The sequence below is a fragment of the Engystomops pustulosus genome, chromosome 4 (genome assembly GCF_040894005.1).
Source record: "Engystomops pustulosus chromosome 4, aEngPut4.maternal, whole genome shotgun sequence".
NCBI classification, from domain to species: Eukaryota; Metazoa; Chordata; class Amphibia; order Anura; family Leptodactylidae; genus Engystomops; species Engystomops pustulosus.
This window is the reverse complement of record NC_092414.1, coordinates 191,613,090-191,632,725: the sequence shown is the minus strand read 5'-3', so window position 1 is coordinate 191,632,725 and position 19,636 is coordinate 191,613,090. Positions and strand designations below refer to the sequence as shown.

General features: G+C 44.0%; 1 protein-coding gene and 1 long non-coding RNA gene across 4 annotated transcripts; one reads left to right on the top strand and one right to left on the bottom strand.

Annotated features, from left to right (window-relative positions):
* Positions 1-137: 137 nt before the first annotated feature.
* Positions 138-3,227, bottom strand: LOC140127890 (uncharacterized). Its single transcript, XR_011855074.1, has 3 exons — positions 2,995-3,227; positions 2,033-2,098; positions 138-354 (listed from the first exon to the last, which is right to left on the bottom strand). It is a non-coding gene; the product is annotated as an uncharacterized lncRNA (long non-coding RNA).
* Positions 1,215-17,368, top strand: LOC140127889 (caspase-7-like). Of its 3 annotated transcripts, none has more exons than XM_072149077.1 (5): positions 1,215-1,452; positions 14,643-14,859; positions 16,341-16,513; positions 16,622-16,751; positions 16,905-17,368. In XM_072149077.1, exons 2-5 carry the CDS (start codon positions 14,652-14,654, stop codon positions 17,123-17,125), a joined length of 732 nt encoding a protein of 243 aa, XP_072005178.1. In that variant the 5' UTR covers positions 1,215-1,452; positions 14,643-14,651; the 3' UTR covers positions 17,126-17,368. The 3 variants fall into 3 exon arrangements, with proteins under 3 accessions (XP_072005178.1, XP_072005180.1, XP_072005179.1); XM_072149079.1 differs by lacking the exon at positions 1,215-1,452 and adding an exon at positions 9,749-9,854; XM_072149078.1 differs by lacking the exon at positions 1,215-1,452 and adding an exon at positions 9,749-9,859 and having other exon boundaries at positions 14,641-14,859.
* The last annotated feature ends 2,268 nt before the right edge of the window (positions 17,369-19,636 follow it).

Here is a 19,636-nt window from a genome sequence, read left to right as displayed (position 1 = left end):
CATACAGTATATACACATCATATACATATAGTGTATATATACACACAATACATCATAGACACACGCATATACAGACATACATACATACAGTATATACACATAATACACACATATATATGTATATACTTACCAGAAGATGTATCCTCTCTGCAGCCTCCACACTGATCGGCCGATGATCGCGTCTCGGGATCTTCCTTCTCCTCGGGCCTAGTCCGTCTGCTCAGTCCCCGGGATGGCGCCTGGCAAGCCTGTGCTGCGCACTAGGTGTCTGGCTGCTGCCATTCCCCGGTGGCTCAGCATCGCTGTATCCAGACCAGACAGCAGGGAGCACAGAAAACAAGATCTCATACAGCTCTGTACACGGAGGGGGAAAAAGATCAGGAATTTTGAAAGTGGGGAGTGAAAAATGGAAATTCACAAATGAAAAAGGGTTGTGAACTTAAGGGGTTAATATATTAGAATTGCTGCGGCACATGTACTAAGAATGTGGGAAACTGCACTAGAAGTGCTGCCTGTGTATAATGTGTGACAGATTCATTAAGAACGTGCACCAGAAATCATGAATCTGTCGCTTCCCTGCACTGGTCCGATAGAGGTTTTTGTGGTTCACCTTTAACATACGGCGTGCGACAGACTTTGCATGTAGAATTTGGAGCACGGTCTGACTGAGCGTCGGGACGCCCCTAATTCCTGTCGCATGGTGCTTAGTGCAACTGTGCCACAAAACGGTCGTGTGCGACAGTTAACGCAAAACACCGGCATCTCGTTCCCGGTAGGTGCGGCTTTGTCTGCGTTTGCATTTTCAAATGCAGACAAAGTGTCACGTGTGGCACCAGCCTAAGGGTGAAGACACACGTGGCGTTTTTAGGCCGTTTTTCACATTGATAAAAACGCATGCGTTTTTGACAGGTTTGACCAATTATCTTAATTCAAACTGGTCAAAAACGCATGAATTTTTAAAAACGCATGCGTTTTTTAAAGCATGCGTTTTTTCCGATCTGAAAACGCTCTACTAAAAATGGCCTAAGTCTGGAGAACTTAGTGATTGCAGCTGTAGCCGCTGCCTGGCAAGGCAAGAGTTAACAATACCTAATGCTGTTGTCCAAAGATGTTCTTGTAAAGCAAGCTGAAAGCTGATTGGAGAAGTGCTACCAGCTGACCAAGGGAGTATATAAACCCCTGGTGGGCGGGAGCACATGGTTCAGTCATGGTCTGTCTGAGCAGTGAGAAAAGTAGTGAGTAGCACATTTCAGTGCCGCACCAGCCAGTGTCCTAATACCAGGAACCACGGGTGCTTCAGGCCCCTGCCTAGCACCCAGGGCAAGTCTGGAGACTTAAGCCTAGAGCTGAAATTCACCACCCGGACAAAGCTCCATCTGTACCAGCCCAGCCAGAAGCTTATACCAGGCTGCGTGTAGGCTTCCTGTGGACCAGCTCTCCAGGACTCTTCCAGTAAGTTGATTTGCACAACGTTGCCTCCGTCTGATCCCTGGTTATGGCTGTCTACCACCACCAGCTTCCCCATCCATTACTCAGGGACTCATACTACAGACACTCAGGGGTTACCCCAGGGAGAACCAGTACCTCAGCCCAGGGCCGATTCTAGCTTTTTTGCTGCCTGAGGCGAAAACTGAAATGTTGCCCCCTCCCCCCCTTTAAAAAAAAAAAAAATCCTAGCCCTGATCTCCTTCTATATACCGCCCACTGAATGTACATACGCAACTTAACACTAGCGCTATGTTTACTAACATAGCACTAGTGTACAGAGGTGGGTCTTGGCCCGATCACGTATACGTTTCTATGGAAACGCATGTGATCGGTAACCAGAACCCGGTCTCTTCTAATGGAAATTAAATAGTATTTACACTAAAAGTACATAAATACGCGAAACATTCTATCTGTACATATATATATGTACATACAACTTACTACATTAACATTCCACATTAATACACATTTTTAATCTACGGTATACATACATCAGCCATATATATGAAATAAACCACTACTCCTATAATGAATCATGACTTACCCATTTTTCTTCAGAGGATCTTGCTGGTACATCAGCAGGTGGTAGATGGAGGGGTCAAAAGAGTAACTGAGGGGGTCAAAAATAAGTAAGCAGGAGGACCATACACAGCATCACATACCGCAGGCAGCAGCATACACACCGCATCATACACACACTGAATATACATGCAGCATACACACAGCAGGCAGCAGCATACACAGCATCAGATACAGCATCATACACACAGCATATACATGCAGCATCATATACAGCAGGCCGCAGCATACACTCCGCGTCATACGCAGACAGCAGCATACACAGCATCATACACACGCAGCATACACAGCATATACATGCAGCATCATATACAGCAGGCCGCAGCATACACTCCGCATCATACACACACAGCAGCATACACAGCATCATACACACACAGCATATACATGCAGCATACACAGCATCATACACACACAGCATATACATGCAGCATACACACAGCATCACATACAGCAGGCCGCAGCATACACTCCGCATCACACACACACAGCAGACAGTAGCATACACAGCATCATACACACACAGCATATACACAGCATCACATACAGCAGGCAGCAGCATACACAGCATCACAAACACGAGGAAGCAGCATACACAGCATCATATACATGCAGCATCACATACAGTAGGCAGCAGCATACACAGCATCACACACAGCAGGCAGCAGCATACACAGCATCATACGCACAGCATCATACGCACAGCATCATACGCACAGCAACATGCATGCAACATACACACAGCAACATGCATGCAACATACACACAGCAACATGCATGCAACATACACACAGCAGCATATACACAGCATGCATACACAGCAGGCAGCAGCATACACACAGCAACATGCAGCATACCTGTAGCTTACGCACAGCAACATGCACAGCATACACCCAGCATACACCCAGCATACACCCAGCAACATACCTGTAGCTTACACACAGCAGCACACATAGCTGCTGATGAAGTTCAGGAGCTCTGAGCTGGTGGGCGGAGCTTGCTCATCGGAGCTTCTACAGCAGGAGCAGAGAGCTCAGCGGAGGATACTTTCTGGCTGCCCGGCTGTGGTGGAGCAGCAGCAAAGTGATAACTCTCCATCTGACTGCTGCTCCACCAGCCAGTGAAGCCTCTGCACAGGCTTCCCGTCTGACCCTTCTCCTTCATCAGCCGACCGGGAGCCAGCCTTCCCCCTCCTCCTGCCAGCAGCGCTGTTGTTCGTGTGCGGACCTGCCGCTGCCTCGATTCCTCACAGTAGCGCTGATGGAGGACACAGGCGGCGTTTGATGATGTCATGCCGCCAGCGTCCTCCATCAGCGCTACTGTGAGGAATCGAGGCAGCGGCAGGTCTGCACTGCTTGTGGGTGATTTGGGCGAGTGCCCAAATCACCTACAGCTGTTTCGCCGCCTGCCTCAGGGCTCCGCATCTGCGGCGAAATTTTCATCCCGCCTCATGGCAGATGCGGCCCTGCCTCAGCCTCTCCCTCCATATTTCTTGCACACACCACCTGCTGGAGACCTGCCAGGCTGTAGGACAGCTCTCCGGTCCCCATACCAAGCATCGTGACACTAGCGTGCCAAGGCCGCAACCGCCAGCCACTCCGGTATTCTCGGCCCCGGCTGCCTCCAGGCCCACAGGAAAAGGCTAGGGATCTATCTTGATATTAATGGTAGGAGGGTGATTATGCGCCCCAAATCATCCTGACAGGTTCCCTTGAAAAATGTTGAATGCATGTGACAATTTATGACACAGGTATGTTGAACTCTTCTCTCTGAAGGCAAATGATAAATGCTGAGACAGATCCTCTGCGTTCCTGAAGAGCAGTGAAGCAGCAACGCCTCAGGCCCACACTAATTTTCTCAGTATGCAGAACCTCAGAAATATCTATATCACGTCCAATTCACATCTCTGATATTTCTCCAGTTAATAAGAGCCGGGATCCAGGAGACTGGACTGAGCGCTTCTCAGTATAAAATTTGGAAGGTGGTTTGGGTGGCCATGGGCCCCCTAGAAGGTATTATAATCCACTTTTGGAAAGAACATTCTTCAATCTTTCTTCAGTGTGTAGAGGACCAATATCCAGACCTTACTTAGTGCCTTATGCACTGTACGACATCACATGTTTTTGACAGAGGAGAGCCCAATATGGTTCAGACCCTAAACCCCAGCTGGAAAAAAATCATGCTAGCGGATTAGTTGTCCCAAACTGCCTGGCCGATTCCCGTTTGGTGAATGGAGGAATAAACCCCTTATAATAAATTTGCCACATATTACTTAATTGCAAGGGATATTAAAGCACACACCGAAAATGCAACTCTTGATAAATCTACGTCTATGTGTCCGGTGCTGGTGGACGCACATGCTCAGTAGCTCAATCTCATCCCTGAGATCCTCTTGCACATGGTGATTCATTCTCTTATGCAGAAAAGTAGGAATCTCAAAGCTTCACAATTGAAACCTGAACACTAGAGGGCACCATAAGAAACACATAACAGTAAAAATACTGTAAATCTTTCTATATTCATGTCTTTTACATGATCTAGCATAGAAAATTCATATATCGCTTTCCATAAAAGATTCTGTGACCAAAATATGGTGTCATTGTGGCATCTCTATTACCACTGCAACAACCAGACCTAATCCATAAACCAAATTTATGTTATTACAGAACATACCATAAGGAGGCAAAAATACAGCCACCATATGACAACCATCTGTATCTAGCTGTGATGCACCCTAGTCTATGTATTGGAATAGAATGCCAGCGGAGGCGGGACAGCAGTTCTCAGAAAATCGGAGAAAGTATTCACATTATATAGAATGTCATACAAACATGAGTTATTGCCACATAACAGATAGGAATTTCCTGCTGATGACACAGGGTGACATGACTTGGATTTTCTATCAGTAGTAAAAATAACCCCGGTCCCAGGTCATATACTACTGACTGACAGGCAGATGATGGAGGTTGAGCAGAAACTACAGGTTTCTCTGTTACAGTTTGCCTCTAGCAGACACCAACGGAACGTATCAAATGACAACCAAAAAAATCTCTAACAAGTTCCCAGCTAAAGCCCGATGAAGCCACAGGAGGGGGGGGGGGGGGCAATCTCCAATCCAAGATGGTGGCATTAATTTACAGCACTGTAAGGTGCTGCGGTGGAACTAACAGGTTAACTTCTGTCATTGATTCCAGCAGAGACCTCAGCAGTTACCGATAGGTATCAGCTGTATAATCCCCCCCCCCTCCATGAGGGATGGGGGGTGAACTTCTCTCACGTAGTCACACGTAGAGCTAGCACTGCATTTACACGGGGACGGGCGCTAGGTCACGGGGACGGGCCTCAGCCCACTCACGTATGCCTCTCTATGGAAACGCATGTGATTGGTAACCAGAAACCGGTCTCTTGCATTAAAACATTGGGCCAAGTCCCGCTCCCGTATCCTGACGCTGCTTTTGTAAATGTAGCACAAGCGGTACACGTGACCTCACCCTAAGGGTACTTTTACACAGCGCTGTGCGCTGGAGAGGAGGTGACCCCTTTTTTCCTCCATAGAGGAAAGTGCCACACGGGGAAAGATAGAGCATGCTCCATCTTTTCCCCATTTACCGCGCAGAATGGTGGCCCACATGTGTAGCACCGGGCCGCCATTGCCATCTATGGGGACTTATTCGCGAGTGCATATACATCCCCACAGACGGCCATCTGAATGTGTCCTTACGAAAACAGAAATCTGCATACGAACCATTTTGTCTCAAATAAGATCCACTAAAAAACGTAATCATTTGCAAAAGAAATGTGGGGTTTTAGGCAGTTTTCAGATACTTTTACTACTTTAAAAAGGGGATGTGGTGTTGCTTGAAAGGGCTTTCACATTTGCCCCAATTTTTTTTTTTTTTAATAATTGAAGACATGCTGCTCTATTTACCTGTTATGGCTCCCCCTGGTGTTCTTTTGATTGACTTTCGGAATATCAGCTTTCTGTGTCCGTTACTGGTGGTCACACATGCGTAGTACCCTGTTTCCCCCGAAAATAAGACAGTGTCTTATATTAATTTTTGCTCCTAAAGAGGCACTAGGTCTTATTTTCAGGGGATGTCTTATATTTCCATGGAAAAGAATTCACATTTATTGTTGAACAAAATATCAACTTCTCTAACATCCTTATAACTCTCCAAACTTATTTCATGCAGAATTTCTAACTCCATTTCTACTGGAATCATTGGCCTCAATCTCTCAATGATCCCCTTCTTGTCCATCTAGCTGCTGGTATCGCATTTGCAGTGCAACAGTCAGAGATTTTATCCCATGATTTCTTCCCACATGTCACAACCTCTTGCAGCATCTAAATGATCTACTAATACTAATGTATGGCTTGGGGGGAGCTGTAGCAATGACCGTCACTAGGTCTTATTTTCAGGGGAGGCCTTATATTTCTAAGCCTGAACAAAATTGTACTAAGTCTTATTTTCGGGGGATGTCCTATTTTATGGGAAACAGGGTAGCTAATTACTGACATCCTTTTGTCCGTGGACGGTGGGGTGATTCTTATTTTTCAGGTCAGACAATAAGAATCTAACATGTGAAAAATCACAGAAGAGGCAAGATTATAGTCACAATGAATGTTATTCTATATGAATGCTATTTTTCCTCATTCAGAGGAAGTTCAGTTCTCCTTCACAATGCTGTAGTATGATCAGAACTATCCAGGAATTTAATCATATGGAATTTCATTGACCCATTGACACTAGTATTAAGACTATATTATTTCCTTTTACAGTCCTATCAATTGTGTGTCAGCCTGGGGCTACTACTAATACAGCACATGACCTAACAACCTGAGGAAATTCCTGGTAGTGACACAAGATTGTATGACTGGGACTTCCTGGCAGCAGCAATTAAAAGGTTTCATCATTGCAGTGTTGTAGCTGCTGTTTGACAGGAAAGAAGTGTCTCCGTGTATCCCTGTGATGCTACGAGTCCCGTCCTCTACATAATAATTCTTTATTTATATAGCGCACACAGATTACGCAGCGCTGCACAGTATTTGCCAAAATGGTGCCTGTCCCCGTGGGGCTCACAATCTAATCAACCCACCAGTATGGTTTGGAGTGTGGGAGGAAACCGGAGGAAACCCACAAGTGGTGGATTTATTATGCCTTGAATGTGCGTGCAGGGCTTGACATAGTTGCTATTTTAGAGGCATGGCAAGTGAGCGTGGAGAGGCGTAAAGGGGTCATGCCCAATAGTGGGTTCCTGCCCCACCAGTGTGTCAGTGAAAGCACCGGTGAGCCCCAACGTCTTTTAGCTCCACCTCTGCCAGGTGCTGGCCCTGCCGCCGCTGACTCCGCTCCTGACGTCCATGATGGGACTTCAACTCTATCTGTGTCCAGTATGGAGCTGAATTACAGAATGGCGCTATTAGCTCTCTGCATCATCATCGTCCCCTGGTGAGGCTGTGATGCCGGCAGTAATGATGTCATCTTCTGCCAGCATCACAGCCATAGAGGAAGATGAGAAGAGGAGAGCTGCTGGGGCGAAGGGACAGGTGAGTATGTGGTGTTTATTTTTTAATTTCATTTAAAACAAGGAAAAGAGGACAAGTAGGGGGGCACAATATGGAGGGTATGGGAGGGGGCCACAATTTTGGGGGCTATGAGAGGGGACTCACACCAGTGGGATATCAGAGTGCACCACAATATTGGGGCTAATGTAGAGGGATATGAGAGGGGGCCTATAATATGGGGGGATATGAGAGGGGGCCCACAATATGGGTGTATGAGAGGGGACAACAATATGGGGGGCTAAGAGAAGGGGCATGTGCAACACCCCTGCCAGGCAGTGGACTGTTTGCGAATAAGCCCCTTGTACCATACAGTACATACAGAGGTAATATGCAGTAGTAGATTCTGCCTGGATAGGCAAGGGTTAATCTTGTTCATTAATGTTATTGTCCAATTACATGCTTCCTTTTGAACTGAAGTGTGATTGGAGAGTGAGATCACCCGACCAGGGATTAACAAAACACTTAGTCAGGGAGGAGTTAGAGGTCTTGAGTTCTGCAACCAGGCTGGTGACCAAACTCCTGAGGTTCACTCTCCAAGATCACTCCCAGTAATCCGACCATCTGTACAGAATTCCCAAGAAAAGGCTAGGCCCCGGTGAGGGATGTCACCTGCAATATGAGGGGTATACATGGGGCCACAATATCAGGGATAATTGAGAGGGGCCTCAATATGAGGTGGAGATGAGAGTGGGCACAATATAAAGGGGAAATGAGAGGCCACAATATGGGCTGGCAGAGGCACTGATTGCTTTTAATAGGACCTACCTAATGCTGGACCTTATGTTCACAAGATGGAATTCCATTTTATGTCCATATGGAGAATCTCCTCCCTGAACACAGATTTGTTTAGCATTAAATGCTTAGGTTGGGTAAGTAGCAACAAAGCACGTTACTACTTACCAAATGCAAGCATTAAGGTCTACACATCTGCGTTCTGGAAGGAGATTCTCCAGATGCGCCTAAAATGCATTTTAAAACACAATTCAATCACATGTGCACATGGTCTTAGGCTGTGTTGGCATTTTGCATTTTAAAACACATTGCAAGTACATTGGCAAAAACGCAACTCAAAATACATCCGTGTTTTTACTATCTTGAGGGCGCGTTCACACGTTGCGTTTTGGTTGCGTTTTCATTGCTTTTGAAACGCATATACAACAGCTGATTTGAGGTAATTTGCCTTATTACATTACCGTTTATGTCTGTAAACGCTATGTTAACGCATGCGTTAACAAAACGCATGCGTTAACATCGCGTTTACGATGCGTTTTGTAAACGGAAACGTTAACAGTGATGTAATTAGGCAAATCACCTCTTCTCAGCTGTTGTATATGCGTTTCAAACGCAATGAAAACGCAGGTCAAAACGCAACGTTTGAACGCGCCCTAATACTGATGTGTTTTGCCTGATGCTTTTGTTGTGCCTTTCAGACGCGATGAAAATGCATTCTGTAAACGCGGCCTGAGAATATACAGGTAATATTTCCATGTCGCAGTAGATGGACCCCTAGTTTCCCATGTGCTGTTTTCGTCTCATTTTTAAAGGCATCCAAAACGCAAGTGGTAGCGGGTTTGCCTAAAACACATATGCGTTTCATTGTGTTTCTTTGGAAACACATATGCATTTTTACCAAACCCCCACCCACGAAAACGGTACGTGGGAAACCACTCTGAGGGTGCACTCACACGTGGCATTAACACATGCATTTTGTAAGCGCAATGTTAACAGTAATCAAATTAGGCAAATCTCCTCTTATCAGCTGTTGTATTGCATTAAGTTCCACTGGGGGTGGGATGTAAATCATACTTTGGCACACCATAAGAAAAAACGGATGTGTGAATAAGGTGTCCGTTACCAATTGCATATGTTACTATTGAAGCGTAAATGCGATCGGGCTATGCCCCTCCCAGTTCCCTCTGGCCAGGATAGATTTTTATCCAGCTGGATTTTTTTAACTATTTTATAACTACATTGCATGAAACTGATAGTTACACTATATGTAAAAATACTATGGCCTTAGGTGAAGAAAGTCACCAGCATTTCTAGATGTTGGTCCATGTATGAGTAGCCCCGGGACAGAGTGCATAAGATTGTACAGGTCTATGAAGGTGGAATTACCTGGCTGATGGAAGGTGTGACACCTGGCTGGATTACCCGCCCACACTCCTACATAAGAGTCATAGTACAGTGGTGGTAGAGGCACAGGACTAGAGGAGCGCAGGTAACTGCCATGTGTTATTTGTTAGACTTCATGCTTTTTATATTGCTATTGTGCATTATGTCATTTTATACATATCCAATGTTGGTCAAACCCCTTTCACATGCATTGTCCTGCACTGACTGCTTTTCATTCTGCACCATACACAGTGGGCACAGATCTTTTATGCATTGCAGATCTGGTCAGTGCTTTATATTAGTATTTTCAAGGAAAAATTGTTATGTAAAAAAGGGAAAATATAGTGGAATATAAAATGACTTTAATTTACTGATAAAAACCGGTGGTATCTGGGGTGTGTGAACAATGCCACGAAAGTACGGAATATTTGACATGAAAAATGGATGTTTTCTTCCATGTTTTTTTTTCTAGTGTCGATTTGCAGCAGCAGGTCATCTGTTTTTTTTTTGGGGGGGGGGGGGTGTTTTTTTCACGGATACTTGTGATCTGTGAAAAACTGTTCTGACTTGATAAGGCTTTCCTTTTAAAGATCAGGCCTGCAGTTTGTTAAAATAACAGTCATGGGTACTGATGCATTAGAAAATATTGCATTTGATGTTGTCGAGTTTCAGTCGCATGATGCTGGTCATTGAGCTACAGCATCCGATATCCAACAACTCTCTCCCATCTCCTCTCTCCCTGCATCTGTCACATTTATTGTCGTCATGAATATGTGCCTAAGGCTGACAGAAAGATGGTCTAAGGCGAGCCCAAGCGAAACCTAAAATGTTATATTCACTCACCCAAAGTTTCTGTCTTAAAGGGGTATTCTCATGAACAGTATCCATGACATATCCGCAGGACGTGTCATGTAGTAGTCACCGTACTATTTATTTTACTGGGTTGTGATGTGTGTCTGAGTATTACATCCTATGTACATAACTGGAGGTTTCATCTATACATCTACAGGGTGCAGTCACCTTTCCCACGATCAGATATGAGTGACATGTCCAACCATAGACAACTCTGGAGAACAGTGGCAATCAGGGGTATAACTAGGAGAGGTAGGGCCTCTTCATTCAGAGGTGGGGTTTGCTACATATTGCAGCAAACACCCACCGCTAATATCTGAGTATTACTAAAATTTGTTATGCAGAAAATAAGTCCTCACACAGCTCTGTACATGGAAAAATGAGAAAGGTATGGATTTTTGAAGCTGGAGAGTGAAAAATTTATGAAAAAACCCTGCGCCCTTAAAGGAATATACATATTATGATGTACAATGTGTATAGAATTTTGCACATCCTCCACTCTTTAGTGGGTCAGGTCGAATGACAGGCCACCTGACATTGCGGGCCCCATAGCAGCTGCACTCATGGTGGAAATAGAAAACCGGAGGAAAACACGAGTATAGATCAAAGCTGTGGAAAACATGTCTAAGTGACAGATACAATCCAGTAGCATCCATTAAATCATGTTCCCAAAGTTTCCCATGGGAGATGCTCCCTTTTGTGGGACACTGATCAAACCTTGTGAACAGACACTTGTTGTATGTCTGTGTATAGTCTGAGACCCCCTATGAGGCAAGTTGTCCAACGCTTGTAACATGACTGTCAAGCTAGTATGATTTCTTCAGCTCCAATATGAACGGTTTGGCTCTTATATATCCCGAGACTCCCCATACACATGATTTTGTCAGACACAGTCAACAAAAATGACATCATTTTACATGAATACATGTACTGGACTCACAATGGTGTAACCATAGAGGTCACTATGGTCATAGTTGTGACTGTGCCCATTAGCTTTGATCTCCTTAAAAGCCATCTTCTTCACCTGCAGCTAGTGCTAAAATAATAACATGGCAATATTAGACCATGAAAGATGGATTTGGAAACATCTTGACTACACAACTGATCTATGGTAAAAAAATAAAGTACTATAAATTATATTCATGTGGCTTGTACTGAGCTCTCCTCATGATACTGTCCAACTGGATGCAGAAAATGAATCCATTATGTATGATCTGTCGAGTGGAGGAAGGGAAGTGACAAATTAGTGGCTTAGAAAACTGGTTGTCACATCTCTAACATTAGGTAACCATAGATTAGAATATCATCTGTTAAACTAGGACGGATAGTCAATGGTAGTCAAGCTCCACCACAACTGTAATAGAAAATGCTTAAATAAAGTCGTGGGCTAGATGAAGGGGGTACTAACTTATGTGTAGTGAAGCATGCCTGTCAGGGGCGTAACTACAGTGGTAGCAGCCGTAGCAGCTGCTTTAGGGCCTGCGGTGTGAGGGGGCCCCATCATCCGACCTGAAACACTAAAAAGTGGAGGATATGCACCTTTTATGTACATATAATGCTGAATATTGTACAGCATACTGTCTATAACATATATGTGATGTATTGTATATATGCTGTAGCCGTTATGTGTATATGCTCGATATGTGTGCACATGAGTGTATAAATGTGTGTAACTCACATGAGTGAGTACAGAAATAAAAAATATTATTTTTTTTTTCAAGTAATAAGACTTGTTTGCCTGTGTTTGGAGTAGCCCTGCTGAACAAGTATTAGGCCAACAGCTATCTAAAATATCTATAGGAGCTATATGATTTGCAACTGTGATGGTGGCCATTTTGTCTTAAAAAAAAATTAAGAAACTGCTGAATTAAATTTTTTATAACTTTACAGAAAAAGAACTTGTATTTTACGGGCAAGTTTTTCTTTGTTTTTTTTTTGTTTTTTTTTAATGTGGCGTTGGAAGGGGGGTTGTTTCCAGCAGCGGCTTTAGTGTCAGCAGACTTATAATGTGCATGTATTACAAGGAAGCTATCCCTGTATCCTGTTCTATTTACTCCGGGGGACATCACTAGCCTGGGGCGCCACAGAATATTTCAATTGCAGCTGTCATTCCTTGTCACATCCAGGAGCGATGCTGCTTGTCAGGACAATATTTTGGTGACAAACAGCATTAGGTTGAATGAAGTTTTGTTTTATAATCGTTTCCATTAGTGTCTGAGACCTGAAAGTGTCATTAACAGAAAACCACATTTCTCTTGATCGTTCTCCTGAGGTGTAATGTTCAGTGACAGGCCTGCGCCCCTGTGGGTTATTTCGGGCCTACATTTTACATGAGTCTTACTCAGCAACCCTGCTAACAATGTTCCTGCCGTAACTAATCAAATATTGAGTAGAAAAAGATACGAGCATCAAAACCCCTGATAAATTATTTAGATTAAATTTAATATTTTTGTAGTGTAGATTCATATAACTCCCAAGAACGATAGTATATACTAAAAAATGGGGAATGGGACCCCCTTCAAATCTATTGACATAGCATCCCTGTGCACCGCCCTCAGGGGTCAGAAATATCTAAAGGAGGTTGTCTGAGATCAGGGGGCTTTTAAATACAGGGATCAGGGGGTCCAAAAATGACAAAAGCAGGGGCGTAACTTGAGGGGGTGCAGAGTTTGAGGTCGCACCTGGGCCTAAGAGAAGACTATTACTATAAACCATACATTATAGTCAGGGGCCTGGCACAGACTTTGCACTGGGGCCCATCAGCTTCTAGTTACGCCACTGAACAATAGCGAAAAATAACAGGCCGAGGCCTTTATTTATTATCTTACAAAAATAGAACACTGTAAAAATTAAGACTAAGATTCCTCATAAGTCAAGCGTAATAAAATTAGACTCGGTCACAATATCAAGCAAATAAAACTCCAGATAGTGAGAGCAACACCGGTCCAGATGATGGGGGTCACTGAGGAAAAGAGACCCTTGGATACACTCACTGGGGACATTTATCAGAAGTTTCTGAGGTAAAAGTGTTCTAGTTGCCCACAGAAACCAATCACAGCTCAAATTTATTGTTATAAACAGCTGTGGGAAAATGAAAGCTAAGCCCTGATTGGTTATCATGGGCAACTAGAACAATTCTGCTCTTTTAGACACTTGTGATAAATTTCCCCCATGTTACAGTATATGAATTAAAAATTCCTCACCATGTAACTGCAAACGTTGACTGCTAATGGCTGTGCCCAAGCAAAACCTGCTGCCACCCTGGCTTAACCATACCAGGGTAGCAACAAGTTTAGGAGGCAAAGGAGTTTTTTTTCCACCGAAAGTAAAATCAAATGATGACTATTCCATTCCCGCAGGCCCTGATCCTGGATAACCCCATTAACTTGTAAACCTACAAGCAGTATTTAATTCACCTGCAGCATCGTGACTAGAAAAATTAAGAATTCTATGTCTCCAGTAGAAATAAATGGGCTGTAATTCATTGACATGTTCGGTCCTCCACATGGAGACGCTCTTGTTGGTCCCTTTCCTCTTTGGGTAAGGCCCCTTTCGTACAAATGGCAGCTAGCATATGGTCAGCATAGAAGTACATTGTACATGCTCTATTATGGCCACCGTAGAAGCACATTGTGCATGCACAATCTTTTGCCATATGTACGGCCCGGTAGTACGTCTTGCTATGGAGTAGGGAGGGGTGAGAAGAGCTCTCCAGCCGATTGTATGCTGCATCCCTGTCCCGGCCAAGGTGTAATAAGCAGACTAATAGTTGGAACTCCTACATTAACTAATGTTGCTAATCCTGACAACCCACAGAGTAAGCAACCATCTTGGTCACTCTTGAGAGGGGCAAATAATGGTTTCAAAATCAAGAGGAAATTTAGTTTGTTTTTTTTTTGTTTAGTTTTTTTCAAAATAATCCCTTATATATTGATCAATGATGAACAAGTGGACACAAAGGAAATATAGTAAGTAGATGTATTTCCTATAGATTCCTTATTAATAAAGATTTATTTTCTTCTCCCCACTTCTGTTTTCATAGTGACTCATCATGTCGAAGGTGACCAAGCCCAGCGCTCTTATTATTGCCAATACAGAGTTTCACCCACGACCAGGAGGCAATGGGATAAGATTAGCTCCTAGGAAAGGTGTGAAACATGACACAAAACGCCTTCACAAAGTCCTCTCAAATCTCGGATTTGCAGTGTCTCTTCACATGGAGGTCAGCGCAAACGACATCAGAGAAATCTATCAGAAAGGTAATGGAGCCTGTGATGTTAGTATCAGGCCCAAAGCACATGAGCAAGGTTGTTCCAAAATGTTGACTCTGCATGCATGCCAAATTTACCGGACAATCCTACAACTGCTAAAATGAATGGAAATTCTAGCAGTTCTAGGTCCGATCCAGTAAATCCGGCATGTGCCAAGAGCGACTATTTTGGAACAAATTCCCTTGTAAGCAACGACCTCAGGCAACATGGGATATGTATAGAAAATATGAGACTTTATGGGGGTGATTTATCAGGACTTGTACGCCAGCACTTGCTGTGGAGGTGGTGTAAAGGGGGGCCATGGCCGGTGTTCCTGCCCCATACCTGCGCAACTGAATGTTCACAAGCCATCTTCGGGATACCACTGGAGGCTGGGGCCTTTATAATACACCAGTGCAATTTCTCTGTTTGCTATGGGCAATATGTTATCATAAAGGTATATTTCCATGTATGTTTTGATACTTCCTTTAATATCTTACATTTAGGCAGAGAGGGTTTCTTGCTTTCTGCTGGCAATTATAACTTTCTTTTTTTGCTGCCACAATTCAGTTTTTTTATGACACTCGCACTTTTAGGCATAGCTTTTGAATCCTGATACATTTCCTGATACTTTTTTCGTTGAATAATTACACCAACAAAAAGTTGTTATGGTGCACCAAATACATTGAGGCCATGCACCACAATATAAGATCACACTTTGGTGGAACAGTCCCTTTTTTTTTTTTTTTTTTTTTTTTTTTTGTCACTGTCCCGCCATCCAGGGCGGTAGGGAGAATGGCCCATGCTGTCCCGCCGCCTGCTCTCCACTGGACACACTAGAAGTGTAGAGCTGAGACCAGGAGGCAGGTTCAGCTCCTGCTGCCGCCTCACTGTTTAACAAAAACAACTTGACTCACCCTTCCATTGTGCTCCCGCAGTCCTGCTCCCCCTCTCCAAGGGGCTTTGAGATGAGGAGGAGAAGGGAACGGGGTTAACTAAAAGGAGGAGCTTTCCAACCCCCCTACCTAACCCTTTGCCACATCATCTTGGAGCCCCGGAGAGAGGAGGAAGCCGGACTCTAGAAAGAGGGAAAGGTTTATGATAAGAGACGGTGCAGAGAAAGGGACCAAAATAAGAGGGGAGGAGGAATGGGGCTTTGTACAGGGTGAGAATATACTGCGCTATTATTCAAGGTATAAGGGGTGGGGCAAGGAGCATGGTTTATTATGCAAAATAATTACACACACCACTCTTTTTGTCACTCTTTCTGTAACCCAAAGGTTGGAAAGTATGGCAAATAAAAAATATAAACATTTTAGTAAATTCTTGAAGGCCCATAGTTAATCAGGTCCTCAAGCCAAAAAGTGAACAATGTGGTTGCAAAAAAGGATGATTGGAGTCCCGTCCCCATTAAGGACTGTGGTTATTGTAGGGTCTTTTATTGGTTTAGCAGTTTAGGGTCTTATTTTTTTTTCTTAACTCTTCTACAGAGAGTAGGAAACCACAAGGCGATTGCTTTATCAGCATACTCTCCAGCCATGGTGAAGAGGGCCTCATATATGACTTCTACGGAGAACCAGTTCTGCTGAGAGACCTCTACAACTGGATCTCTCCACACAACAGCCCAGCGCTGGCTGGAATACCTAAGCTCTTCTTTATACAGGTGAGTTCTAGATATTGGTTATGGTGTATTATGTGGGTATATATGGAGGGATCATGGCAATGACTAATGTATGAGCAGGATGATGATCCCTTTTCTCTTTGGTTGCAGGCATGTCGTGGAAGCAAACTAGATGAAGGCACAACGCTTGAGATGGACAGCGCCCCCGTACACATAAGCGCCTTTTCTCACATTAACTTCCTCCCCAGTGATACTGTGGTTATGTTTGCAAGTAGTGAAGGTATGTTTTATAGTTAATTAATGGTTAATGGACCCAAAAACTACCTCTACAGACCATCACCCTATGTATTTTTCTTGATCTGAAACTGAAACGTCTTGTTCTGTGCGTCCTTCTGATGTGGCTCCTAACCCTTGTTGTTGCTCTACTTCTCAGGTTATGCAGCGTTTAATAACCCCTCTGGCTCCATCTTCCTGAAGACTTTATACGATTTACTTAGTGGGAATGAGAAGGATCTCGAACTGACTCAATTACTTACCCGTCTTGCCTATTATGTGGCCTACAACTTTGAAAGCAATGGGAAAAATGGAGGTTGTAAAGAGATGCCATGCTACATTACCAACCTTACTAGAGAACTGCACCCATTCCGGAGGTAGAGGAATAATGACTTTTGGAAGAATCACTTGAAGTTTCTGGATCCCAATGCAAAATTTGTAGCAGTCACCACATCCCCAAACCCCCACCCTGTGATATTTTAAATACTGGCACAAAGGCCAACTTCCGACCACGACCCTATAGGGCTGGTTTTGTTTTGTTTTTTGTAATTTATTTATTTTATATCATTATTTATGTTAGAATAATACATTTTATTTTTTTATGTAAGTAAAAAGTGTCAAAATATCTTCCTTTTTTTTTTTTTTTTTTTTTTAAACGTGTGGTATGGTTATAAGGTGATGCCATAGAGGGGGACGAAACTGGGAGATGAGTTTCAATGCCAAATCTGTGCCTGTACATAACATGGCAAGATTCATTTGTGGGCAACCAGACCATATACATTCTAACAACAAGCAATTCATATTCATTGTGGTCACCATGAGATGTTAATAGGTACGGGGCGGGGCAGAGGTACAATTGAAGGATTCTGTAATAATGCATTTACAAAGTCTTTTAAAACCCATACTACCCATATTTTTCGGACTATAAGGCGCACGGGATTATACTAAGGCGCACCATCAATAAATGCCTGCTAAAATGTCTAGGTTCAAGGCAGCTGTTGTCTATAAGAACGGTTCATATATAAGGCGCACTGGACTATAGTCCGAAAAATATGGTAAATGAATTATATGAACACAGCTATACAGCCCCAGGACATACCAAAAAAAAACCATTGTCTAAACCCAACAATTTTGGCGAGGCAGTGTGTATCAGGCTTCATGCACACTAATGTATGCTACGCCGGGCCAAGGACCTGGGCGTAGTAAACAGACGGCTGGAGAAGTGGGGGGGGAACGCTCCTCGCCCCCACATAGGAAGTTGACCGGCGAAAGATGGAGCATGCTGACCGTACCGTACCGTGCCATGCACAAATCACTTCTATGAAGGCAGTATGCTACCTGCCATTAGTACGGCAAGCATATGGCTGCCACATAAGTTCTTGTGCATGGGGCCTAACTCGTATTTACAGTCTGTATAGAATACGGAAAGCTGGCTAATGATGTCATCGGCTTTTTCCAGTCACTTTACTATGTGTTACAACCGATCCACAAGTACAGCCAGAATGCGGATAAACAGGGGCATTACAAAGAGAGTCAGGGCCTCCCTTCACCTTGAAAAAAAAAGCATATATTTATACTCGTGCATGTGAGTTACAATCACATATACAAACAGTACCATATACATCCATGAATTATATATACAGACCTACAGTAAATGTACATTATATTTACAGGGGGGTCAGCTCCCTGCTACCTCCTCACAAACTGCTCCTCTTTAGCTACATCCCTCGGCTGGCCTTGCTCCCTCCTCCGAGTCACATTCAGAGCCTGGCAGAAGGAGAAGAAGGGCCACAGTAAGAGGAGGATAGGGGACAGGAGGCCACAGTATGTGGAGGACAGAGGGCCACAGTAAGAGGAGGATAGGGGACAGGAGGCCACAGTATGTGGAATGTGGAGGGCAGAGGGCCACAGTATGAGGGGGGTAGAGGACAGGAGGCCACAGTATGAGGGGGATGGAGGACAGTGGGGCACAGTAAGAGGAGGATAGGGGACAGGAGGTCACAGTATGTGGAAGGTGGAGGACAGAGGGCCACAGTATGTGGGGGATGGAGGACAGAGGGCCATAGTATGAGGGGGATAGAGAGAATAGTATGAGGAGGATTGAGGACAGAGGGCCACAGTATGAGAAGGATTGAGGACAGAGGGCCACAGTAGGAGAGGGTGGAGAACAGGAGGCCACAGTGTGGGGGTGAAGGACAGGATACAATAATTTTAAGCCCTTACTTTGCAATTTTACAAAACTACTGTTTTAGCACCCATCACTCAGTGATGGTCAGTGTAAAATTCCAGAGTGTGGACAGGGACTCAGCAGACAAATTATGATCACTGTGTGCTGACACTGTGCTTAGATTATCAGGGTGCAGGGTTTATATACACTTTTATTTAGCTTCTGAACATTCTACTATTATCTGACACATAGAAAAAGACAGATCAGAGATGATAAGATGCATATTACACTTCTAGCGCAGCCATAACATACACAGCTCTGCTATATGTCACCTATTAGACATACTGTCAGATCTGCTGTACCTCCCCCTCCCCTGGATAAAGATCTTATCTGTCTGTAGCTTTCCTCTCCTCAAGAACTGTCAGGAAGTCATTGGGGGACATGTATCATAATTTTGTCTCTCTGTGGTGCATTTTTGAGACATTTGGCAGCTCTTTTTTGCGCCTTATGTATGATCATGTCTTTTTGGGTGGGTGAGGTAATAGGTATGCAATCGGCGTGGTTTCGAATATAAGGGGAAGAGACTTTTTTGCCCCTCTTTCTGTAGCCCATAAATTGGGAGGTATGAGTTATGTATTTGTGACGGGATTATGGTGGGAAAGAAAGGATCAGACCCGACATGTTAAATGCTATCATGTCCAATCCTTTGTTTCAAGTTCAAGTCT

Excerpts from the sequence above, each read along its gene's own strand:
- LOC140127889 (XM_072149077.1), top strand. The coding sequence starts at position 14,652 with ATGTCGAAGGTGACCAAGCCCAGCGCTCTTATTATTGCCAATACAGAG. Across the intron at positions 14,860-16,340 it reads CAGAGAAATCTATCAGAAAG|AGAGTAGGAAACCACAAGGC; the intron begins GTAATGGAGCCT and ends ACTCTTCTACAG. Across the intron at positions 16,514-16,621 it reads CTAAGCTCTTCTTTATACAG|GCATGTCGTGGAAGCAAACT; the intron begins GTGAGTTCTAGA and ends CTTTGGTTGCAG.